The sequence below is a fragment of the Balaenoptera physalus genome (genome assembly GCF_965194825.1).
Source record: "Balaenoptera physalus genome assembly, chromosome: 17".
In the NCBI taxonomy this organism is placed as follows: domain Eukaryota; kingdom Metazoa; phylum Chordata; class Mammalia; order Artiodactyla; family Balaenopteridae; genus Balaenoptera; species Balaenoptera physalus.
In genome coordinates, this window is record NC_138895.1 from 82,124,944 (window position 1) to 82,150,145 (window position 25,202).

The window sequence follows — 25,202 nt, forward strand, 5'->3', positions numbered from 1 at the left end:
GGGCCTGAGGATGCCTGGGCAGAGGTGGTCTGACCCTCCAGGGCTGGGAGTGAGGCTGCAGGGGGCAGGGGGCTGGGCGACCCGGAGGGGAGCGAGGAGGGAGTAGGGGCGAGGCAGCCCTCGCGGTGGGTGGGTAGGTGGGTCCGAGGGTGGCTGCGGAACGCCCACCTCCAATCTGCACCTCAACTTCTGGACGCGTGTGTCACCCCCAAACATCTTCCCGAGTGTGTGTGGACCTCAGGAGAGAAAGTGAGAGGCCGAGATGGCCACAGCCATCGCGGGGGCTGAGGACCATAGTGCGGGACTCGAGACGGTGTTCTGAGAGGGGCGGCATAGAGGCCCAAAGAGCACACGCATGGGAGGGGCCTGGGGGGGCCACAGGGACAGACAGACACAGGCCCGACCCTGCCGGCCACCAGCCGTGTGTGCTGTGTGGGGTCGTGGGAGTCCCTACCTGCGCTGGGGGCTGACGAGCTGGGGGGCGGCCCCCTGACCGCACCGGACCAGCAGAGGCAGGGATGCAGGCGGACCAGCAGAGAAGCGAGGCAGGCCCTTTATTGGAGAATCTGCCACCGACACGCAGACACACACAGGCCGTGGCCCCCCAGAGCCCAGCCTGGAACCAGCCCAGGGGCCAGAACAGCTGACACAGGTGACCGTCTACCCACCGGGGGCAGGTGGCTCCTCTTGGAGTCAACCACGGTGCCATCTCTCCTGGCTGGGCTGCCTCAGGGCCCCTGGGAGAAGAGCCAGCCCTCGGGGGATTCCAAGGGCCGAGGGGGCCAAGGGAGGCTCCCCAGACCCACCCCGCCTGTGCCCCTCCCTCACGCTCACCTTTTCTTCCTGCTGGCTGGGCTGTGAACCCCAGGTCACAGAACAGGTGCAGGGACCCAGGGCCACACTTTGGGGTTTGGTCAGCATTCACCCTAGCAGCGGCCTCTTGCAGGGGATCCCTGATGGCCAGTGTGGGAAGGGGCACGGCTGCCAAGTCTGGGGGCCCCTGCAAAGCCCAGAGAGGACGCCGCAGGTAGGAGGGGAGGTGAGGGGTGGGAGGAGTGGACAGGAGTTGCAGCAAAGGCCTGTCCCCTGCCCGGGGGCACTCTGGTCACCTCTCCCCACGGGAGCAGCGGCTCAGGCCGGGGCCCCCAGGGCACGCACGTGCACGCTGGGCAGGCGGAACCAGGAGGGGGGCAGCCCCTTGCTGGAGCTGTCCTCGTGGAAGCGGATGCGGAGGAAGAAGTCGCCCGTGCAGAGGAACAGAAGGGCCCCGAGGCAGGCTGACTGGCCCGACGGCCGCACCTGAGGGGAGGAGGAGGGGCATCAGGCGGGAGCAGCGCGGACCCCCAGAGCCTCCAGGAGACCCCTGAACCTACCTAGATACGGGGGCGGGCGGGCCCCCAGCACTTGCTCCCGTGGCCCTCCAGGGCTTCCCTGCTGTGCTGCCCCAGGCGAGTCACTGCACCTCTCTGGGCCTCAGCTCCTATCCTAGGATGGCGCTAATCACACTTCCCTCCCTGGGCCGTCTGGGGGTCGGGGAGAGTGGGGAGCGTCTGGGGCAAAGGCACCATCTCAACAGGTAAGTGGAGAATGAGTACTGTGCCTCGTGACCCCATCAGCCCCTCGGGCCTGCGTGCCGTGACCGCGAGCAGGGAGGAGCCGGCCACATGGGCCAGGGCAACGGTGCCAGCGGCACAGAGATCTGACGCTGCCCTGCCGCTCCCCCGACACACTCGTCCTCTGCTCCTTAACAACCCTCGGGGGCTGGTGTCCCCATCCTAGCTCTGCTCCCAGGACTCAGGGACAGAGACGTGAACTCGTCTGAGGTCTCAGGGCGAGTCAGGGGGACGAGGGTCAACGCAGAGAGGCCGCCACGTCTACCAACCCCTAAGTCTGCCACTGGGGGAGGGGTGGGACAGGGGACAGTGACCGGGGCCACACGCACCTTGTCCAGGTAGAAGGTGCCGGAGCCCACGAAGGAGACGGCATGGCGCAGGTCGTAGGTGTGCACGCCGTTCTGGTGGTCCTGGAAGGGCACCACGCCGAGCGCGAAGGGCCCCACGCTGCGCGGGCTCCGGTTGGTCAGCCTCACCTCCAGGCGCACGGGGTCGCCCACCCGGCAGGCCGCCGCCTCGCGGTCACAGGGCTGTCCGTCCACCAGCACGTCTGCAAGGGACACGGGGCACGAGACTGTCAGGGCACCGCCCAGCCGGCCTCCCTCCCTCCATTCATTCATTCATTCCCCGCTCCTTCACCCACCAAGGCTGCCTCCTGGAAAACAGATGAAGGGCCCTGGTTCCTGCTCTCCTGACGTGCAGGCCAGCAGAGACAGGCTTCGGGGCCGGAGCTGTACCCCGGGGGGGCGGTCTGTGCCACGCTGGAGAGGCCGAGAGGGCCCCAGGGTCACCTGGGGGTCCTGAAGGGCCTCCTAGCTGCCCCCGCCTGGAAGGGCTGAGCTCTGGCCTGGACCCCAGGGGCTCCTGCAGGTGGAGGACAGCCAGGGGAGGGACTAAGAACTGGCGGGGAGCGTGCACAGGCCGGGGCCAAGGAGCCAACCGGCACGTGGCTGGGCCTCTACCAAGTCACCCGCAGACCGACCCGCCCAGATTGCCGCATTGAGGGCCGGGGTGGCCCTGGGGCACCACGGAGGCGGGACGCCAGCTGGGGGAAGGTCTGGGAGTCACGGAGCAGGGCGAGCGCCCCTCAGGCAGGGAACAGGGAACGAGGGGCAGCAAGGGGGTGGGGTGATGGGGCAGGTAGACTGGAGAGGCTGTGCTGTGACCCCCACTCTCCTCAGACCACCAGACACCCCAGCAGGACGGCAGGGGGGGTAGTCTGGGGGACCCGCCTTCAAGCATGGGTGCGAGGCATGGGCTGGGATTTGAGAGCGACAAGTGTCCTTAAAAGAGGCAGAAGAGGAGAAAACTGACTCAGAGGGGAGCCCAGGTGAAGACAGAGGCAGAGACTGCAGTGACGCAGCCACAGCTCCAGGAGCTGGGGGTCCTCCCCCAGAGCACCGCCCGCACCTTGAACGTGGACTTCCAGCCTCCAGAACAGTGAGAGAGTCAGTCAAGCCCCGTTGTCTCGAGGCCCCCAGTCTGTGGTAATTTGCTATGGCAGTGCTGGATGCTGATACGGTCAGTAAGGGTCCTTCCTGACACCAGAAGGTCACCGGCTTGTTGATCCGGCCACGGAGGCCAGGGAAGGGGGTCCTAGACCTGCAATGGGACTTCACACCACACGGTACTGGCCGTGGGGCTACCAAGCGCCGACCCTGAGCCCTGGCCTCGTCACATCTGCAGGCCCAGGAGTAATGGTGTGACAGTGTCACCTGTGTACTTCCTCACGCCTGCCCACCTTGCTGTTTAAGGACTCGTCACGTGTGTCTCAACCTTGACCCCGCCATTACCAGCATCCCGCAGTGGAGGCTAGTCGGGGACACCCCCTAAGTCACTGACACTGCTCTAGACACCAGGCGACTGCACAGAAGACCCTCCTGCCCAACAGCTATGGGGCCTCGGTGCCCATGGGAGGAGGCCAGCGCCTCACTGGGGTTCCTGGAAGGCACGGGTCTGGAGAGTGGCCAGCCCTGGACGGGCCATGCAGACCCTCCCTCCAAGGCAGGTGGATATCCCCAAGGAGTGCTGGAATCTCTTCAGCTGACCTTTCCATAGCACATCCAGGGCTCGGAGTGAGAGAGTGTGTGTGTGTGTGTGCGTGAGTGTGTAGAGAGGATATATCAGGAACAAGAGACACTGGCTTCTGTCCTGGGCCTCTTTCAAACCTGAGAAGTGGGCGTAATGACAGTCCTTGGTCCCTCTCCTGCTCAGGCCGGGCCCCAGTAATGCGTGCTGAACAATGAACCCAGCCAGGCAAGTCTGAGCCTCGTGTGGAGAGAGCAGGTGTAGGAGAGCCTCGGCTGATGGTTCCATTAAGGGGAAGACAGGATTATCTGCAAATCAGCGGAGGGTGGCCGGCTCGCTGCATCTCTGCCCCCTCTGTCCTCCCTTGTAGAGAACCGCGTGGGCCACAGGCACTGGCCCATGGGCTCATCTGCAGAGCAGCCCCAGCTCACCTGGTGGTGCCCGTTTAACCCTTCCCTGATGCCCAGCTCTACTTGGCCCCTGGGGCAATGAAGAGGGGAAATGAGGCTGTGGACACAGTTCCCAGTGGGACTCTTTCCTTGGCATTCTCTAAATGAGGGGCAGGGGCATGGTCCCGAGGTCAGGCCAGGGTGGCAGGGATGGGGGACGGAGCTGGCCCCTGGCTGAGCAGCAGGCCGGGCTGGGATCTTGGCTTTGCCCCAACCCTTCACCCTGGAGGAGGCCCTCTGCCGAACTGAGCCTCCTTCACTTCATCTGCAAAACCGGGGTAATGACCCAGAGGCAGACAGAGGACCCAGCCAGGCCTGCCCGGCCCTAGTCTGGGGAGAGCTGCTTGCTTCCTCGTCTGCCTCCCCGGGGAGAAGGGCGACCCTCAAGAGGGGCAGGACCCACCTGTCTTGCTCCCTGATGTGTCCCCAGTCACAGGTGACCAACTGTCATGGTTCATCCATCCTGGCTTTAGTCCTGAAACTTCTGCGTCCCGGGAACCCCTCAGTGCCAGGCACACTGGGAGAGTTGGTCACGCCACACCCATGCCTGGCACCCACAATAACTGCCTGCCAAACTCACGACTTTCTGGGCTCAGCAAGCAGCTGTCTCCTTCCACTCTGCAGCTCCAGCACCTCCAACCTGGGTCCGAGAGCATCAAACCTTCCCACGTCCCTCACTGGGAGGAAACAGCAGAGGTCCGTTTTCTCCGAGAATATGACATGCTTCCTGAATTGAAAAGGATGCCAGGGCTGGCCTCTCCTGGGACCCACGGGGTACTGGGCGAGAAGTCTAGTGAAAATGCACCTGAGATAACAGTGTTGACGGTGACCGTGACGGCTGTGCTCAGGTCGGGGGTCGTAACTCCACCGGCACTCATGTCCCAGCACACCCCTTGCTGTAGTGAATTCGCTTCTCTGACTCTGGACCAGGGCAGCTGTGCCCCATGCTGGGGAGAGGGGACCCTTCTCGCGTGGAAGCCCCGCTGCGCCAGGCTGGAAGGAGCAGCTGAGACCAGCAAGGAGAAGCCCCAGCCGTCCACCAGAGAGTCACAGAACTCACCAGGAAGGAGCAGGGAACAAATAATTAAAAATTTCTCAAAGGCAAGCTGTGTCGGAGCCGTTTCTAAATTGCCCAGAGGAATGAAAACCACATGTTAAATCGCGGCACGGCCGGGAGTTCAGCCGCCCTGTGGCACGTGCAGGGCTCAGCTCAACTTCCCGACCACCGTCCCCGGGGGGCGCCTGGCCCGGCCCCTCCACCCTCAGGTGGGGAAGGTGGGCGCCGCGTCCACTCGATCGCCAGACCGGGGCCCCTGCCAGGGACGGCGGGTTAGCACTCCCTCTGTGTCCGCAGCAGGCTGGCCAGCTGCAGGGAGGGGGTGGGCACACCAGTCCGAGTGTGTCCCGCGCAGCTGGCGCCTCCCCGCCCCAAGGATTCCTCACAATCACCCTGGGAGCCTTCCCGCAGCATCCAGGGTGGGCTCGTTAAGACCCCCGTGGGAACCCCAGGTCTGATGTCCGGGTGTGCGGGGTCTAGTTGCTCCCCTTGGCCTCCAGGGTCGGCCCGTCAGGCCACTGCCACTGTCCACTTCCTGGGGTGGTGACCCCCCTGCCCGTCTCCAGGCTGGGGTAGAGGGATCCCTGCTGCTGCGCACTTTTGAGTAGTTTCTCCTTGACTCCCCCCCGCTTGCCCTCTCTGAGCCTCAGTTTCCTCACCTTTAGAAGGGCTGACAGGAAAGCCCACCTCAAAGAGGTTCTGTGAGAACTGGAAACGCGCAGGCGGAGGGGGCGGGGCACACAGCGGAGGGGGCGGGGCACACAGCGGAGGGGGCGGGGCACACAGCGGCCGCAGCGGGACGGCTGGATCATTACCTCCATTAGGCTCACACCCACCCTGGGCAGCGGAGAATGCGCGGGGCGGGCCAGGTCCCTGACCAGCTCTAATCCCCAGCCGAGGAGGACGCTTTGCATTTATATAGCTTCTCCAGGGCCGCTCCTCACCCGCAGGCTGGCCGTGAATGCTGATGGGGAAAGGTGACCAGCACGGCGCTGATGCGATGGACAGAGGGGACCGAGGCAGCAGGACGAGTCCCTTCAGCCTCTCCCGGCCACTCTGTCCAGGAGGGATGCAGACCCACAGCCAAGCTGCAGGTGGGCCACATCGCGACCTGGAACGTCCCAGCCTCAGGGGAGAGGCAGCCCCCCACCCCCCCGGGGAGGCAGGGAGGGGGGTCCCAGCCTGGAAGCCCATCTCCTGACCCCCAGGCTGCCGGGGAGCTGCGCATGGGGGACCTCGACAGTGGTGGGCGGGAGAGACAGAACTCTGGCTCTGTGAGGTCCAGTCTTGTCCCCGAGAAGCTCCCGGAACCCTGAGTCTGTGCCGCCAGAGGGGGTGGTGTGCTAGACAGAATGACACCCCCAAAGATGTCCACGTCCTAATCCCTGGATCCCGTGCAGCGTGTTCCCGCACACGGTAAAGGGACTCTGCAGGTGACATTCAGTTAAGGACCCTGAGACGGCAAGTATCTTGGAGTATCTGGGTGGGCCCAATGTGGTCACAAAGGTCCTTACAAGGGCAAGAGGGGGCAGGAGAACGCCTGGAAGGCTGCGTGACCATGGTGGCGGAGGGAGGCTGGGAGGAGCTGCACGGCTGGCTTTGAAGACAGGACGGGGCCAAGGGGTGCAGGCGTCCCTGGAGCCCAGAAGGCGGGAACCGGGGTCTCCCCAGCCCGCAGCCTGCCGCCACCTCTTAGACCGGCCTACAGGACCGTGGGGTAGTAGCTCGTGTTGTTCTCAGCCACTAGGCTGGCGCTCACTTGTCAGAGTGGCTGAGGAGCCCAACCCGGCAGCGCTCAGGGACCAAAGAGCTGCCGCCGCCTCCCAGGCCCAAGGGGAGGGCGGATGGACCGCGCGGTCTGAACCCTGCCTGCGTCCCTCATCTGGAAACGCAGCAAGTGTCACACTCTCTGTGAAAAGCGCCAAAGGGAAGTGCTCAAAGGTTCGGGTTCGTTTCTGCCCGACCTGCCCCCAAGCCCCCAGTTTCTGAAACCCAAGGCCCGAGGCCAAGGCCACAGCACTCGTTATCTTAACGAGCGTCTGTGGAACACCCTGGATGTGGCCCTGCCCTCCAGCAGCTCCAGGTGGGAGGGACTCCTGGACAGGAAAGGTGGCCACCCTGCAGGACCGAGCAGGAGGGGCTCAGGACCCAGTGAGGGCCGCAACCAGGCGTCGGCTCCTCTGGGCAGCCCTGACCTCCTCTCCCAGGTGTCCAGCGGGGTCTCACCCTTAACTTGGCCCAAACGAAACCCTCCCACTTTCTCCCTGAAACCCCGCCTCCCCAGGGTTTTCCGTGCATAAGGGGCCCTACCCGGCAGGCCCGCCTGGCGCCCGGAGGTCACACTGAGGTGTTCCCCGGGCACCCACACCCAGTCTACCAGCCCGCCCGGCGGCCATCCCCATCTCCACCCCGACCCACTCCATCCTAGCCCAGGCCAGCTTCCCGCATGGCAGCCAACGGTTCACAGCGGCATGAACCATGGTCCCACCTTGTCACGTCCTCGCTCGCCCCTTGCCCAGTCCCAGAATAAGAGGGAGTTTTGATCACATTACGGCCACTGACCCTGGTCTCCAGGGCCCTGCACGGCCCTGAGCCAGGTTCCCCCATCCCCGCGCTCCTACCACGTTGCCTCCCTCCTCCCTGTTAGGCCAGCAGGCCCAGCACATCCCTGCCCCAGGGCCTTTGCACCTGCTGTTCGCACCACCTTGGCCCTCTCCTCAGGGAGGCTGTCTCTGACCACACAGTAAAGAGCCTTCCTGCCCCGTCACTCTTCCACTCTCTTCATTTTCTCGTGACCCTCAACATCTTATCTGAAGTTCTTCTTTACCCATTTGTTTGTTAACCATTGTGTGTCCCTCCCTCCTCGCCCCAACACCCAGGCCAGGCAGGCACTCTTCTAGTTCATATTTTTTGAGTGAATGAGTGGATGAATGAAGGAGTAGATGAGTGGGCTTTGGGGCTGGGGTACCTGGGCTCAAATCCCAGCCGTGCCCTGCCCCCTTCGGGCCCCCTGGGACTTGAGGGGACTGGGCCACGTCCCCGAAGCGCCCCTGCAGAGAGGATGTTAGGACCAAGCTGCCACTGCCCGGCTCTGGTCCTGACTCGCAGACCCGGCTTTCGTGGAGGAGATTATTTATGCAGGAGAATCTCATATTGTGAGAAATCTCCGGGGAGCGGATTAGTCTTCCCTCAAAGCGTTAAACTGGGCCACAGTCCATCTTCTCCCGCCGCCCCCGGCCCTGCTTCTCCTTCATTTTTAATACCAGCCAGAGTCACGGACTTAATTTTATCTGGCCCAGAATGGCTCCTGAAACGGCTGCCACGTTTATGCTATAGCACGTTGACAGGCTCTGGCAGGAACCCATGCTATAAATAGAAGGCACGACGAGGGAAGGGCCTGCGGGGCCCACGCTGGCGAGGAAGGCACGAGGGGGAAGGCAGCCGGCGGTGCCAGCCTGCGCTCTGGCCAAGGGCAGCCACCCTGCGGCCAGCGGGCGGGGCTTCACGAAGTGAGAGCCGCTGAAAAGGGGCGGTGCCCGCACCCCGAGGCGCCACCAGGAGGTCAGGCGAGTCTTCCGCTGCCCACTCCCTCCCCCCCACCCTCATGTGCTCCTGGAGGGCAGAGAGAACAGGGGCGGGTTTAGCGGGTTTTGAGCAGGGAGGCTGAGGTCCGGGAAGTGATGGGGCTGCGATGGGGCTGCCGGGGCCCGGGGCCTCTGGCCCGCCCCAGACGCTGCCCCGACGGAGTGCCCGTCATCCAGGGCTTGGCATCAGCATGGGGGCTGGAGTCCTGCTTCTGGAGGGGGCGGCTCTGTCCTCCAGCCTCGGTCTCCCCTCTTGCCCCAGGACGGGCTGCAACAGCTCTGCTTTCCCATTCGGGGCCGGTTTAGACCCCCGCCTGGCCTCGCCAAATGCCGCCCCTACTGCACGCTGCGCCTGGAGGGGGCCGGCCTTTCTCGGCCCAGGACACAGGCAGACACCGCCCTGGGGACCTGCCAACCTCTCATGCCCACTGCACTCCAGAGGGTTCCGGGCCCACGTGAGCCCGGGAGCAGGTGGAGAGCGCGGTGGAAGGAGCCTGTCCCGGCACGGCCCTCTGCACCCAGGCGCCCCCCTCGCCCTCCCCCGCGGGCACCAGCCCGCTGTGCTTCTCACTGTTATTAGTCTTATTGGTGACAGGAGCTCCCAGTGGCACCCTGGCCACTGTTCTAAGCCTTCACAGGCACTGCCTCACACGGTCCTCAGACCAACCCCATCAGGCTGGCGCTGTCACTGCCCCACGTTACAGGTGAACCTGCTCCGGTGTGGAGAGGCGCCCAGCCAAGAGCCCAGCTCCCACCCGAACCCTGGGCACAGGGGCTTGTGTTATTTTTTAAACAGCTTTACTGGGATTTAGTTCACAAACAACACAGCTCACCTACTAAAGTGTACAATTCCATGGCTTTCCATAGATTCCCAGATCTGTGCAACCATCACTACGGGCAATGTGAGGGCATTTTCATCACGTCAAAAAGAAACCTCATATGCCTTCACCATCCCTGCCCCTCTCCCCGTCCCCCAGCCCTGAACAGCCACGAATCGAGTTTCTAGCTCTCCAGACGCCCCACATCTGGACTTTCACATGAGTACCATCATATATATTCGGTCTTTAAGGACTGGCTTCCCTCCCTGAGCGTGACGTTGTCAAGGTTCAGCCCTGTGGGAGCCCGCACTTCCCTCCTCTTCACGCTGGAGTGATGTTCCGTCGTGTGGCCACACCACAGCTTGTCTTCATTTGTGGATGGGCCCTCGAGTGCTTCCACTCTTGTCTGTCGTAAGCAGTGCTGCTGTGGACACTCCGGGACAAGTGTCTGTACGGACTCAGGTTTTCATTTCTCGAGGACACACACCTCAGGGCAGAATTGCCAGGTCGTGTGGGTCTGCGTTTAACCTGCTGAGGAACCCCCAGGCTGTGTTCTGAAGCAGCTGCGTTATCTCACAGCCCTACTCGCAGCGTTCAGGTTCTCCACGTCCCTCCCAGCGCTTGCCTGCCTTTCTTTGTCCCGGCCATCCTAGTGCGGGTGCGGTAGCGTCTCCCTGCTGTGCCCACGCCCGGCCAGGCAGCTGCGGCCCTCAGCGCCCCACAGGGTGGACGTGCGCCTCTGCCTGCCGGGACAGGAGTCTGCAAAGGCCCTTTTGTCCGGTCTTCTTTACTCATCTATCCCTGGCTGAGAACCTTCTGGAATCCCAAGCCCCTAACCCCACTCGTCCTCCTGGAGCCTGGGGCTGGGCAGAGGGCTGGGGCATAGTGTGGGCTCCTCTCCCCTCGTGCACGGCAGAGAATAGGGGGCTGGGCGAGTCTGAGGCCAGCAGAGAGCATCAGGACCCCGACTTCAGAGGCGCAGGTGGGAGCAGGGCCTCTGGAGCCAAGACGAGGGCCGGGTAGAGATTGGAGCCTGAGGACGAGGTCAGGGATGGGCCAGTGGTCAGGCCGGCCCTGCGGCGTCCACAGCCATCTCTCTAGTCTGGTCCATGGAGTGGGAGGGCGTGAAGGTCAGGGGCGGGCAGATGGTCCTGGCACTTGGGAGACACTTGCCAAATGGCTGTGGACAGCCCAGCGGTTCTAAACCACTGTGGACTTTTCAAAAGGGACCTGCTTGGCGGCTCCCGGGAGTCTGGCCTCCTAGGTCGATTCTGATGTGTGTGTGTGTGTGTATGCGCACGCGTGCGTGTCCCAGGCCACGGTCTCACTCTGAGAGGCGCTGGAAGACGGGTGAGGTGGGACCTCGGGTGGAGCCTGCACAGCACAGTTCCCTTGGGGGCTGAAGGAAACACGGAAAATATCAGCAGGCCCCCCCCCAAGGTCATGCGCAAGTCACTTTTCAGTGGCAAAGAGGGGTGACTCGTGGACGGCCAGCTCGTTCCTGCTTTAGGACACAGCTCCCAGGGCCGGCAGTGGAAGGCTTATTCTTCCCCGGAGCCCAAACCCCCAGCAAGGACACCCTCTCGGCCTCACCCCAGAGCTCCACCTTCCTTGCCTTTCATTTCTTTGATAAAACTGGACGGCTAAGCAGACTCTAGGTCTAATTTTGGACAAAACATTTTAAAGACTTGGGAACAATGCAGTAGGAATTAATGAGGTGAAGACTCCAAAACAGCCAGAGTGAGTCAAGTTTTCAAGGCTCTACCAAGCCTGCTTCAGCTAAAGCACATTTAAATTTCAAATTTCACAAGACACACACATTTTTCTAGTTTACATAAATCTTGGGTGGGCCTAAATTTTAGAGCCAAATTTGATTCAGGCGAGGCTAGGTTCGGGAATTTATCAAGGAGCTTTGTCACCCTTTAAATGAAGCAAAAAAGAAGCTCAAGTGGGAACGAAATACAATAGCTGAGCCTCGGGGATGCGGAAGAGAACCAAGGCCAGGGGCCCCGGCCTGCCGGTGCTGCCCACTCCCCCCAGCGCTGGCTGTCCTTTGGCAGAAGGCACAGGCAGGTCCAGCAGAAAACCCTGCAGTTCCCGACTAGCCAGTAAAAAGTGGTGAACTTTCTCTAATGCCAACGTAGCTAGTCGCTAGGTACACAACCAAGGCGGCAGGTTTTCCCTCGCTACCGACGAGAGCCAAGTAACTGAACTTTTCTCTGTGGCTGTTAGGGAGCTCAGAGCCAAGAGTGTACCAACCTAGGGCACCACGCGGGCCCTCAGCAGCCGTATTTCAGCCTACACACGCGCGCACGCACGCACACACGGCCTCTCCTGCATGCCCACTCCTCCAAGTCTTGACCACCTGTGCCAAACATGATTTCCCTTAGTCCAAATGTTTCAAATCTTATTTTGCTGCTTTACTGACAGAGAGTTTGCAAAAGAGGTCAGGAGCATGGAGATGCCCTGGAGGTGGGAGTGACGGTGTTCTGGGCAAGGGTCTTACACGCAAAGAGGCAGTGGGCATCTGGGGAGATGGCATCAAGCCCCACAGCCGCCTCCCGCCTCCCCGCACGTTCCGAGCCTCCCGCACTGCAGGGAAGGGGGTCCTTCTGTCGGCCGTGCTGGCGCAGGCCGGGGGATGCGACAGGAGAGTGACGGGCCGGGAGAAGGGCTGCTCCCGAGAGCTCGGCTCGGCTGCCCGGGCTCCTCCGGGTCCCGTGCCGGGCGCCCGTCAAGGCAGGCACCACACAAGGCCCGAGCCCTGCTCTCAATGTGCTAAATGGCGCGCGTTTTTAACAGTTACTGAGGTAGCTAATTAGTTCATAAGCCAGGATGCCTCTTCCCCAGCATCCGGGGAGGGAGACCGCGCGAGACCCACACGTGTAATTACCCTCCAGTCGAGAACAGCTCCTGAGGAGCCATTTGGCTCTCCTGGGTAAATACTTTACTTTTACAACTTTTCATTAAAGATTAAAGGAAATTAGATTAAAATGAAGGCGAGCTGGAGTGGGAGGGGAGATGCGTGTGGCTTGGAGCTCACTCGTGGAATGTCCTCTGGCTTCCCGGGCACGTCCACCCCGGGGGCCAGCACCCGCGGGGCGGGCGGGGACCAGGCCGATGGAGGGGAGCCCCCGGCGGCTGCATCCTGCGGCCCTGTGGCTGCCTGTGGACCGTGCAAACCTGCTTCAACGACGGGGAGAGATGCACACGGCCAACACCACCCACCAGGTCAGGGGTCCCCCTGCCCACGGTCGCCCTGGTTCTCGGGCCAGGCGAGCAGGGTGGCGGAGCTCAGACCAAGTCCAGGTTCCGGGAGAGCCCCTTGAGAAGCCAGAGCCTCTGCTTCCTCTCCTGCAAGGGGGTGATGCAGCCAGAGGGCTGGTGTGCAGAGCCGGGGCAGAGAAGTGCCCGACAAACGCAAGGGCTCACGACGGGACCAGAGGCAGCGGTGCAGGCGGAGCTACAAGGTCGGTTCAGTTTGAAGAGACTGAGTTCGGGGCGGCCACATTTGAACCTGGGTCTCGCCGGAGGGTTCCGTGCCGGTGGCCGGCCCTCTGCTGTCCTCTCCCTAGCAGTGTCTCCCTGCCCCAGGTCTCAAGGCCCTGCTCACACGCCCCCTCCACCCGGGGGCCCGCCCTGCTCTTCCCTCATGGAACACTTGAACTCGGGAGGCTCTGGCGGCAGAGGCTGGCTGCGTGTTCACCAGACCATTCCCTTGCCTCCTGGGCACACAGCCAGAGTGCAGTGCCCGCAGTGGTGAGGCGTGAACACGGGACTGAGGACCGGCCAGTGGACAGCAGGGGGGAAAATGACAGCCCCCCAAGCTGGCCCACAAACACATCCCTCCTACAATCCCCCATCTGCCTGCTGACAGAACTAAAGGAGCTGAGAAGGGTCCAGGGAGGAGCCGCGGGATAAGGGAAGCTGGGGGATGGGCAGGGCCCCAGGATGGGCGGGGCCAGGGTCCCCCAGTGGGCTCCAGACAGGCCCCACCACCAACACCATGAGAACATAAAGTAAGGCTGCTGTGTTGGGCCCCTGAAATTTGGGGCTGTTTGTTATGGCATTTAGCTATGACGTTTACCGGCCTCCGGGGCTCATCTCTCCAAACTGTTCCCTTTCAGAGGCGACACTGGAACCCAGTGCGGAGCTGACGTGCTCAGGACCATGGTGTGAATCAGCGGTGGCGTGGGCACCGGAGCCCGGGTGCCCTTCCCTTCCCAAAGGGACCGGAACTGCTTTTGCACAGGAAGCACCTTGCTTAGCGGAGACAATGCCTCTCTTAGGCCCTCTGCTTCGACCTTCTCTTTTTGGACAAGCACTTCAGACAACTGAAGATAAACCAGGGAAAAAACGGAAGAATGAAAGCTATGCCTGCTGGCTGGTAGCATTATGCAAAGACATCATTCTGAGAACAGCAGAGAATTTGAAATGACTTCTCTGTCTCCGAGCAGTGTCCCTACGTTTTCAATCTCTCAGTTTTCCTCTTCACTCAGGACTTTCTAAATAAAGATTGCTGCCACCCAGGCAGCCCCTCCGCTGCTCCTGTGGCTCTGCGTCCAGGCTGGTCCTCACCACACAAGGTCGTCCCAGCCGCAGACCTTCTCACCCACAGGGTCAGGTCACACGGCTGGCACTGCTGGCACCAGGAGGACATGCAGGAATCTCAGGACCCTCCTCTCCTAGATGAGGAAGCTGAGCGCCGGAGGGGAAGGAGCATGGGAGGGCCCCAGCGGACACGGGAAGGGGCTGTGCAGTTGGTTTCATGCCGCTGGACCTTGGCGCAGGCGGCTCGTTGCCTGGGCCTGGGAGCCTGCCCTGTCCGCCTGTCCAGCCCAGCCTCCCCTCCCCGGTGCCTCGGGGGCTGCACTTGGCATCCTGCGTTTACCTGGGGTCCTGCCACCACCACGGACTCCGGAGGGCGGGACATGGGCACTCCTCCCTCCATCCCCTGGCGCCCAGCAGGGCCTGAGTATCTGGGGCCGCCCCCAGGATTGGCAGACCTTCTGCTGGCTGGTAGTGGGGCCAGGCCTAGGAGCCAGGTCTCTGGACTCCGGGGTCTGTCCAGGCGGGGAGACAGCCAAGGAGAAGAAAAAGGGTTCCCAGAGAGAAAATGTAAAAGGATGTCGATATAGGATTGGTGCCCTCGACTGCTCCTCCAGAGTTTTCTAGACCCAATTGAAGGCCATCTGCCTCTCTCCTCTGCTCACTCTCCCCCAGCACCCTGTGACACACCTCCTGCCATCCATCACCCCCTCATAGCCACACACAATGCCCCTCATACTCTCTGCCTTGCCAGCTCCTCTAGGCCTTTCCAAAACTCAGCTCGAGCAGCACCTCCTCCAGGAAGACTTCCTGAATCATACCCAGCCCTGCACAAGCCCCCTGTCATATCATGTACAGCCTCATGCCGGAATTTTCCGTTGACAAAATGTCTCCCTGATAGAGGTGAGCTCTTCTGAGGGCAGGGCTCAGGGTTCACTCACTGAACTAACTGACGAATGAACAGGGCCCAACTATGGCTTGCTATGTGACCTCAGGGAAATCACTTAACTTCTCTGAGCCTCTGCCTTCCCATCTATAACTTGAGAGGAACGAGCTGGATGATTTCAGAACGGGCTACTACTTCATGATGCTCGTGCCTGGGCTCAGCCCTCTAAGTCCATACTCACACCGTTCTTTCTACTGATCCAAGGTGGCATGTTGGCTCCCTCGGCATCCAGACACTGTGCCAGGACCATCCCCTCACCCCCCCACACACAGCCCAGGGCCTGACACCTGCCTTGTGCTCGGTCAACATTTACCACGTCAAACAGACTCTTGAAGTGGTGGCAGCTGAAGCTTCCCGTAGAAGTGGTACACCCCAGAGCACACTCAGGTCACTCAGGAAGGACACGGGCCACGAGAGAAGCTTCCGAGCGGCCCGCGCGCCCGAACCATGGGAGCCGGGCAGCTGGACAAACAGGCTGGTGATGAACCCGCTGCCCTGCGCTTAACTGGGGTCACTCCCGGCCGTGAGAAAGGGCACCCTTTGAGCCCCCAGAGAGCACTGCCTTGCCGAGACTTTGCCGCTGGCCCTTTGGAAGGTGGGCTAGAGGCTCGTGAGGATGCAGTAAGGGGGCCCCTCACGGCCCATCTGCCCTGGGCGAGCACCGCGCAGCAGGCCCCACGGTGGAGCCCAAGGCACGGGGCAGGGGTGGGGCGGAGGCCCGCACAAACCCAGGACGGAGTGAGGAGTGGCCCCGCTGCACCCACCCTGGGCACAGGGCGCCGGATGCGGGAGGGCGTCAGAGCAGAGCAGCCCCAGGGAAACGGGCCCCGGCTGTCCGTGCGGTGCGGGCTGTGCCCTGGGCCCGCAGACCCTCACCAGAGGTGACCCTGCTGAATGAGGCCCCCGCCTGGGCTTCTCTGACGGGGGCTTGAGCGTCACAGAGGCTCCAGGGGGCCTGACCCACACGAGAGTCCACACTCTCCCAGACGCAGGTGGGCTCCCTGCAAACGAGTATGGACGGAGCAGCTCCTGGAGGGCCGCCTCCCCGGGGCCCGCACCAGCTCCCGTCTGCGCCCTCCGTGCTGCCCTCTACCTGAGCTGCTCCCGGCACAGGGGACAGGTGCCCTCGCGCCGCTGCCTTTGCATCGGCTGGGTCCTCTGTTTGCAGAGGAGAAGCTCGGGGCCAGGCAGCAGCCCTGCACCGCACGGTGAGTGTGAAAGGCGCCGGGGCGGTGCCGGGCACAGGCTGAGGGGCTGTCTGGGCAGCCCTGAGCCAGAAAAGAAGGCCCTTGCCCAGGGCCCCGCAGCTGGCTCGTGGCCTTCTGTTCTCGGGGACGGGCCTCTTGCCTCTCTGCAAGGACCGGTGGCTTCTCTAAAAGTACTTCCAGCCCGAGAGGGCCAGATCGAGGAGCCCTGGGATGAGTCCCGAGGGGCCACTCAAACCGCACCTGCCACCCAGGTGCCTGTCCCCTGCAGCACTCGGGCAGTGTGCCCCGGGGCGGCCTGTCCTAACACACGAGGTGGCTGCTGCACGTCACGCACTCCTGTCCTCCCGACCGACACGGTGCCAACGCGAGAGAGCACTGACCCCCGAGCAAGCACGGAGAGTCCTTCCAGGCCGACCCGGCTTCCCAAACTGAGCCTCCTGCAGAGACATCAAGACTGCCCCAGCTGTCCCTCGTCCTGTGACTGTACAGATGACACACCTGAGGCAGGTGCAGGTTTGGGGGGAACGCTCAGGAGGAACGATGCACCGCGAGGGCCCAGGACTGGAGTCGGCACGAGGCGGGGAGGCTGGCTGACGGGGGGGGGGGCCCTGGGGACGGGGGGCTGCCAGGCCACTAACTCGTGGGGCCCTCACCCAGCCTCAGTCTCTCACCTGTAAGATGAGACGGTGATGCCTGCCCGGCAGGGTTGCTGAAAGATAGAGGGTGCAGGAGCATTGCAACGTCCCTCCTGAGTGCGCTGTGCCGCGAGCTCGGATGGCACACCCTCCCGGAAGCCCTCAGAACTGCAGCTACGCCTGTACCCAGCCCGGACCCCCCTGCGCTGTCACTACCCGTCCCTGCTGCTCCCCCTACGTGCTGGGAGCCCAGAGGGCAGGGGCTGAGGTCTATCTGCGTCTTGCCCAGTGGGTGTCTGTGAATGAACAGTGCACGGGGTGAGCGGCGGTGGCCCCTTCTGCAGCGACACTGGGCCTTCCAGCTCCCAGCGACCCCTGGCACCAGCAGCGCCAGCACCGCTAACTCCCCGCCCCGAGCACTTCCCACGCGCCTGCACTGCTCTCGGTGCTTTGCGCGGGTGGTCCCGTTCCTCCTCACCAGGGCCCTATGACAAAGGGTGTCACCGTCCCCATTTTATGGACAAGGTACACAGAGCTCGGGTCCTTGCCTGAGCTGGGATTCGACTGCAGAGCTCACACTCTTTTAACTGCTTCCTTCCACACGAGTTCCTTTTTCCCCTGCAGTAGCAGCAAGTGACATCGGCAGGACGGATGACCCCAGCGGACACGGAGAAACCAAGTGCAGCTCCAGCACAAGGGACAAGAGCTCCTGCCGCCCCACCAGGCAGTCCGGCCCCACCAGGCAGTCCGGCCAGGTCGCTGCCTGCTCGCGGGTTGCAGAGGGCCGAGTGTGAGGGGCGGAGGGGAGGAAGCCTGCCCTGCTGCCCGCTGAGCCGATCAATATGCCCTTTGAAACAAGCCCAGCCCAGCCCAGCCCAGCCCAGCCCAGCCCAGCCCAGGGAAAGGTTAAGGGCAGCCCACCCAGTCAGCCTACCCAGCTGCACATCTGAATCTCTGGCCTGATTCTGTCAGATGTTCGATGGAAATCACAGTGGAGTCCGCAGCCCTGAAGTGACCAGCAGCCAGAACTGAACAGAATACATCCCTGTGAGGGTCCCGAGGCCAGGGATGCTCAGGGGCCAAGCCCATAGCACCTGGCATGGACCTCTACCTTGGCTCTCAGATAAACCTGGCCCCTCCGGAAACCACGTCACCCATAAGCATCCATGCTTCAGGTATCAGGGCCATGCCCTGGCCCTGACTCATTTCTCTGTCTCTGCACACTGCCCGCCGGCTTCCAACCCTAGCTTGTAACCAGTGGCAACAGGGGCAGGGTCCCCCGTTCCACTTACTCAAGTTGGCGATGCTGGCTTTGTGGCAAAGGGTGGTGCCCACAGCTCCTAATCTGCCTACCTATCTGGGCTCCTGTGCCCCAGCCTTGGAACAGGGATCTAGATACTTCGTCTTCTGCCGTCACAAACTCAACCAACACTGGACTACACATCACCCATCCAACATCCATCCGTGTATCTACCTACCCAGCCACTCACCTGTCCATCCATCCACTCATCTCCCACCCATCACCTGCCCATCCTTCCGCCCACCCCTGCCCCCCCCCTCCCTCTATTCGCTATCCATATAGTTTCTCGATTGCCTTTTCCCACTTTGCTAATTTGCCCTGTTCTTCCTTCAGGGTGGGACAGCCCCAGTGCCTGCAGACTTCTCGGTCAGCCTTGGAGGCCTAAACCCACTAAAGTCTTCACCGCAAGCCTCTTCCACTCCTTCCAGATTTCCCCACACTTCCTGGGGGCCTTGACCAAACTTTTACTCAGCTGCCGGAGTTAAACAGGCCATCTTAAATGGTACCTCTGCCATTTATGAGCTGTTTTCCCTTTGGCAGCCCACTTACTTCGTGAGCCCCAGAATCCTCACTTGGAATATAGACCATGGTGACTGAGGATTAAAGGACACGGATACGTAGAGGGCCCGCCCTCGGCACATGGGGGAGTCAGACAACATCAGTCCCCTTTCCTCACGCTGCGTTATGGCTTATAGGACAGTTCCTTGTGGGCTGGTCCATGTCCTCGGCTGGAGCACAATCACGGTTTGCATGTCCCAACCCCATCCCTTGGCGCTTAGTAGGAATTCAGGAAACACTTACTGCATTGAACTGACTTCATCATGGCAGGTCTGAACCCTTGAACCTACAACTGCAGGAAGAGAGACGCTCTGGAATACTCCCAGTTCATTCTGGCTAACGTGACCCTCAGCCGGGACAGCCAAGGCTGCCCTGGCGCTCTCTGGACCTTGGTTTCCTTCTCGGTAAAATGGGGCAGCCAAGCCAGGGGCCTCCCCTTCCACTGCCTAGTCTCAACCACCTAATCAACAGCAAAGGCCACCAAGGACTGGTTGGTGGCATAAACCCTGGATGTCCGCATCTGCCCTCAACGGAGACAGGACTGACCCCTCCAGGGGTGCAGACAGTCTGCCATGAATGCTGTGATGCCTGCTCGGGGGGCCGCTCCTGGAGGGAGGCCTCAGGCCCCCAGGCGCTGGGAGCAGTACCTGAGGGCAGCCCTTCAGAGGCTGCCTTGCCCAAGGTCACAGCCCCTTTCCAGGGGGGCCCACATCCGGTGACCGGCTGACACAGGGCATCAAGCCCCAGACCCCTAGTCCCAAAGAGCCACCCCTGCTCCGGAGCTCCTTCACGGGGCCTGCGTCGCAGCCCGGCCTCCCCCTCCTCTCCCTCCCACAGGGGCTGACCTGAGAACGCCAAGTGCCAGTCCCCACCCGAGCGTCTCCCAGGGACCCCAACCTGTGGGGCGAGCTGAACAGTACACCTCCCTCCCCGCTGAAGAGGCCTCCTGCTGTTAAAAACCCGCCTTCAGTTTCGGGTCAGAGAGACTTAAACCCTGGCTGCACCACTTACAAAGCTGGATGAGTTTCCGAGCCTCCACTTCCCCATCTGCAAAATGAGCTTAAGCACTAAGCACAGACAGCGTGGCTGCAATGAGTAAGTGAGATGAAGCCCGAGAGCTTCCTGGCACGTGGTGCTGTCACTGCCTGGGGTTCTGGGGAGGAGACTGAACCCGAGGTGCTGTGCACTCGAGCGGGGCCTCTTTCAACTCTGAGCGAACAGAGCTGCCGCTGCCCGTGACAGCAGCTGCATTTACCGGGACCTTCCATGGGCCTGGCCCTGCTCTAATCCTCACAGCTACCTTCCGCATTACGAGCCCTTACTGCCCTCATTTTACAGATGAGGAAACTGAGGTGCAGAGAAGTTGGTCACTTGTCCAGGCTGCACAGTAAGTGGTAGAGCTGGAGGCTGGACCCAGGCGGCTCTTTAAAACCTCCGCAGCAGGCTGTGGCATGGGGAAGGGAAGGAAAGATGGTGGGCCAGCGCTGAGTATTTACAGTGTTCCTGGCGCTGCACTGGGCGTCTCCATGCCTGGGCCCATGGAAGCCACGCACGGTCATCTGAGCTGGGTTCTGTCTTCGTGAGGAAGGTGAGGGGTAGAGGCCGAAAGGCCAGCTGCAGGCTCGTGACTCCGGGCCCTTGACGGCCACCCTGGCAGTGCTGGGAGGCTGAGAGCAGGAACGTTGGGACAGCACTCTCGGAACTTGGCCTTGCCGGCCGGCGTCCCCCAGTTCTGGCAAGAATCCTGCCCAGTCGGCTCAGCCCGAGAATCCCCGCCCCTGATGTCCGGGCGCCTGGCCTGCCTTCAGCAAGAATCCGCCACCTTTGATGTCCCCTCTTAGTGACTTTCCACCCACTGACCCCTCACTCTGCTCGTTGGCTCTAAACCCCCAGCCATCTTTGCTGCATTTACAGCAGAGTCTGACCTCTCTCTGCTACTGGACAGGCTTGACCTCTGTCACAACAGTCCTGAATAAAGTCCCCTTACTGTTTGAACAAGTGTCAGAATCATTTTTTGACAGCACAAAGCTTCCTGTCCCCACCGCAGACGCTGGCTGAAGGATTAATGCATGCTGTCCCCAGGCCTAGAGAGGACACGGGGCCACTCTGGGATGCTGGGAGGGGGTCCAAATCCCAACCCAGCCTCTGCACGTGCAGGCCACCTGGACCTCCACGCTGCACGGGGCTGACCCCGGGTCTTCCTCACAACTTGAAGCCTGCACGTGTGTGCGCGTGGGCAGGTGTGTGGGGTGAGTTCACATAATCCGCTCCAGAGGCTTCTGAGGCTCAAGGGAGGCCATGCCTGTGCGGGAAGGGCAGGGCCAGGGCTTGGGGTTGGGGGTCAACGTGGATCCTTTCCTCCTCTGTCCCCGCAGTACCAGACGGAGAGAGCAAAGAGCAGGGAAGGAGAGAGAGGATGGGGGCAGGAAGACGGCCCGGGGAGAGCCCACCCGAGGGGGGGGCTCGGGGGGCGGGGCGCCCTCTGCCTGGCCCCTCCCTCCCCAGGGTGACCTGTCTCAAGGCAGGCACGACATGGCCTTTTGCTCAGAAGGCTCCCACGGCCCAGTACCCACAGGACACCAGCTTCCGGGCAAAGCTCCCAGGGTGCCCCTGGAGGCCCCATAGCAAAGAGGGTTTCCTTCCTCACCCTGCAGGCCCCTGTGCCCCTGCTCCCTCCTCCGAGAAGCCCTCCTGGACCTGCGCAAGTAGAGCAGGAGCCCCCAAAGCCCCCTCCTCCCCATCCCTGGCCCTGTCTCTGAGCACAAAGCTCTGAGCTGTGACTGTTTCTTTCTCAGCGCCAGGCAGGGCGTGAGCATCTCCAGGGTCGGCCAGGGCACCGTGAACACGCTGGGCTCAGCGACCCCTCGGGGGGGAAGCTCCCGACCCTCAGTCCCTGCTCAGACCTCCAGGAGGCCTTGATCAGTGCCTGCTGATGGAATGGATGAGCACACGAATCTCTTCCGGGTCACAGTGCTTCTCAGCTTTTTGCTGGCGACCCCTGCAGCTGTGGCCCGGCCACAGAAAGCAGCAGGCCTTTCCCTAGCCCCCGGCCCTGCATTTAGTTTGCGGTGAGCAAGCTGCTCGTTCCCAGGCTGGGGGCTCCTAGAGAAGGCCTCTCGGTACAGTTGCTGCATCTACGCCCTCTGCTCCAATAAACGGGGCTGAGCCTGCGGTAAAAGCTGATGAGGGCCTCACTGGTTGTTTGCCCAGTGGTTTCTCATTAACTGAAAATAAAAAATTAAAGACAGAAAGTCCTCAGAGATGCAGGAGGGGTAGGGGTGGGGCTGAGGGACTTGTGGATGGCCCCTGGGGGCTGCGTCCCAACCACTCCACGGACACAGTCACCTCCTTACACCCCGTGCCAGGGTCTGCAGCCAGGGCGGGGCAGGGTGGAGCAAGGCCAGGCCCGTATGACGCCCCCAGACTCTACCCCTGCCCCCTCGCACCGGGCCGTGTCTCTCCTCAACCTTCACTACCCACCGGCAAAGGCCCAGCGAGGCCGGGAGCGGGTCTGCTTGCTCCTGTGTCCCCGGGGCCCAGGGAGGGCCTGGCCCAGCAGGTGCCCAGGAAATCCCTGCTGATGACCAGCAACCAGCCCTCGCTGCCCTGCCGCAGCGGGTGCACATCTGCCCGCCTGCGAGGGGCTCGCCAGGCTGCCATCTGCCCAGGGCCATTTACCCTCCCTAATCGGGCTCGGGAGACAGGCCGCGGTTTGCGGAACAGCCTCCTCCGTGGGGAGCTGGGGGGATGACAACCAGGAGATTTAATTAGAGCCCTGAGCTCCTGCCGGTCTCCTCTGGGGGGTCACACCTCACCTGGAGGGGCTGTCAGATCCCTGTCTCCCTGGGGGATCTTTGGTCTGGGAGCCGGCATGGGGCGGAGGGGGGGGGCCCTTTGTGAGCTCTGGCTGAGCCTGAGAAGCTCCATGTTCACTGGTTCAGCCAGTGGCACCAGCATCCCGAGGTCGGCACAGAAGAAACCCGGGTCACTTGCACTCTCCCTCACCCCTCACCACCAGGGCCTGCGGCGTCTACGGCCTAAATCTCACTTCAACTGCCCCAAGGTGTGAGGGCCCAAAAGCTCAGGGTGTGGGTCCGGGGACCCCAGGCCTGGGTTCAAAGCCCCATGCCAGCCCTCGCCAGACGGGTGTCCTGGACACGTGTCCCTGTGCTCGAGAGCGTGGATGGGCGTGCACGGCTCAGCCCCAGAACCCTGGCCCAGTCCCCAGGAGTGGGCGCCGCCCTCCACAGGGAGCCCCACGGTGCCTCTGCCCCGCCAGCTCCCACCCTGCCCATGCAGCAAACCTCTCTGCATCTTTCAACCCTCCTCGCGCCCCCAGTGCTCCCCTCTTCTACGCACGCGTCTGCCCTAGGTACCCCGGGAGCCCTGTCTGCCGCAGACAGTAGGTGGCGTCTCTCAGGGCCGGGCCCACTGAAATCAGAGCCCGAGCCCCTCAACCCTGAACATCAAGTCTGCGGACTCACAGCCCCTCAGCCCCAAAGCCCAGAGACAAGGAGTTCCCAGAGACCTGGCCAGAGACCAGGAAGCAGCTGGGAAACAAATTCGCTCAGCACTGGGTGTTGGGGAGCCCCGGAGCCCAGGCCCTGGTGATTGGCTCGGGTGGCGGGGAGGGCACTCAGCAGGGTGATGGCACCGCAGAGCTCGCTGTGGGTTCTGGAGACCCCGGGGCTGATGTGCCAACTATCCTGGCGCTATTCCTAGCCTGGTATGGTTCCCTGTTCACTTCCGCTGCACTAGGCGCCTGTTAGAAACTCGGGGGCACATCGTGCATGTTCCCTTAATCCCGGTCTCCGTGCTGCAGAGAAGGTATAAATGTTGCCATTCTGCAGATGAGAAAGCTGAGGCTCGGGAAAGTTAAGGAAAGGCTGACATCACCAGGTACGCAGCCCTGGGCGGCCCCCAGCTGCATCTGTGCTCGGAACACCTTTGCTTAGTCCCGGTGGCCCATCAGACTCCGCGCACCTCTGGGAAGTCTGACCTGGCCTCCGGGCTGGGCTCTCGATGCTCACCTGAACCCCAGACAGGGACACGGCTGCCATGCGCTCGCAGAACCACCTCCTCTAGGCTGTAAGCCCCTCAGCCCGTCCCCTCTGAAGCCTGGCCTCCACACCAAGTTCCTTCCAGGATCCCCCATTCTGCTCGAGCTCACACAGCCCGCCGCCTCCCTGGCAGCCCCACATGGGCGTCTGATGGACCTGCAGACATGACCGGACGCTCCTCTGCACTCCCACCTCCACCCAACCCCACTCCACGCCACCTCGAGAGGCCCCAATGATGGGGGGTAAGTGCAGCCCCCAGGCTGGGGTCAGGGCGGGGTGGGGTAAGTGCGGTGGGAGAGGAGGCCGTGCAGGGCGTGGACCCCTGGCAGGAGGGCTTTGGGGGCGGTTTTCGGGGAAGCGCGGAGGAGGTGACTTCCGGCCCAGTGAACGCATGTGAAGGAGCTAGTGTGGGATCCTTGAACCGCTGAGTTGGGGAGACTGGGGGGTTACATCAGTCTTTCTGCCCCACCCAGCACCCTCCCGATTTGGCTGATCAGCCTCCTACTGTCACATGAGAAGGAGCACGTACCTCTCTGGGCCAACAACATCGCTTCCAGGAGAAAAATGGAATTTTTAAAAGCAACTTGGAAGCTGACTGCCTGCCATGTTGTCCGCTTAATTAGCAGGAAAGCAATTTCAGTCACAGAGCAGCACCCTGGGCAGGGGACCAAGGTTCCCGACACGAGGGAGCTGGCCGCGGCGGCCTCTGCGGGTGAGGGCTGCGGAGAGACCAGCCAGCCGGGCCCACCCACGTCCTGAGCTGTGGGACTCAGGACGAGAGCACAAGGGGCGACCACCTGCCGCAGGGCCAGATATTCAGGAGCCGTAGACCAAGCTAACAAACAAGGACATAAGACACTTTTCATCCTCCTAGCGTGACAAACACACCTCCATCATGGCTGGGAGGCCGAGTCCAAATGTAGAATTGTGGCCCCTTGGAGTTCCAGGCTGGGATGTGATGCCGTGGGAGCACCAGTACCCTGGAGGTTCTCCTCCCTGCTCACCCTCACAGGGGATTTCATTCCCTCCCATGCCTTCCACCACCTCTGGGGCTGGTGAGCCCCATTCTGAGTCCAGACCCATGGATCCCCGGCCTCTGTACCTCCGCCAGGTGACTTGCTGGCCAGCCCTCAATCCCCCCCAGCTCTCTGGGCGGGGCCGCCCCTCGGCTCCACAGGGACGCCCCCGACAGTCACCCTGGCCCTGAACCCAGAGCCGCCGAGCTCCGCCCTCGCTCCCACGGTGCACGGCCCCTCTCCAAAGCCGGGGGCCATCACCCCTGCGGTTTCCAGCTCTAGGCCCTCCCCTCCCCACCCTGCCTGTCCCCCCCGTGCACCTTGGCTTCCTTTGCTTGTCTCCCCTTCCTACCTGCCCCCCTGCCTATGCTCTGGTGCCAAG

General features: G+C 62.4%; 1 protein-coding gene across 5 annotated transcripts in view; it reads right to left on the reverse strand.

The window, feature by feature from the left end:
* Nucleotides 1-537: 537 nt before the first annotated feature.
* TRAPPC9 (trafficking protein particle complex subunit 9) overlaps nt 538-25,202 on the reverse strand; it is a 556,901-nt gene continuing 532,236 nt past the window's right edge. For all 5 annotated transcript variants that reach the window (XM_082433781.1, XM_082433777.1, XM_082433780.1 and 2 more), the window contains 2 exons: nt 1,943-2,163; nt 538-1,299 (listed from right to left, as the gene is read on the reverse strand). In XM_082433781.1, the coding sequence (XP_082289907.1) occupies nt 1,132-1,299; nt 1,943-2,163 (389 nt within the window). In that variant the 3' untranslated portion in view covers nt 538-1,131. The remainder of the gene's footprint in view (nt 1,300-1,942; nt 2,164-25,202) is intronic.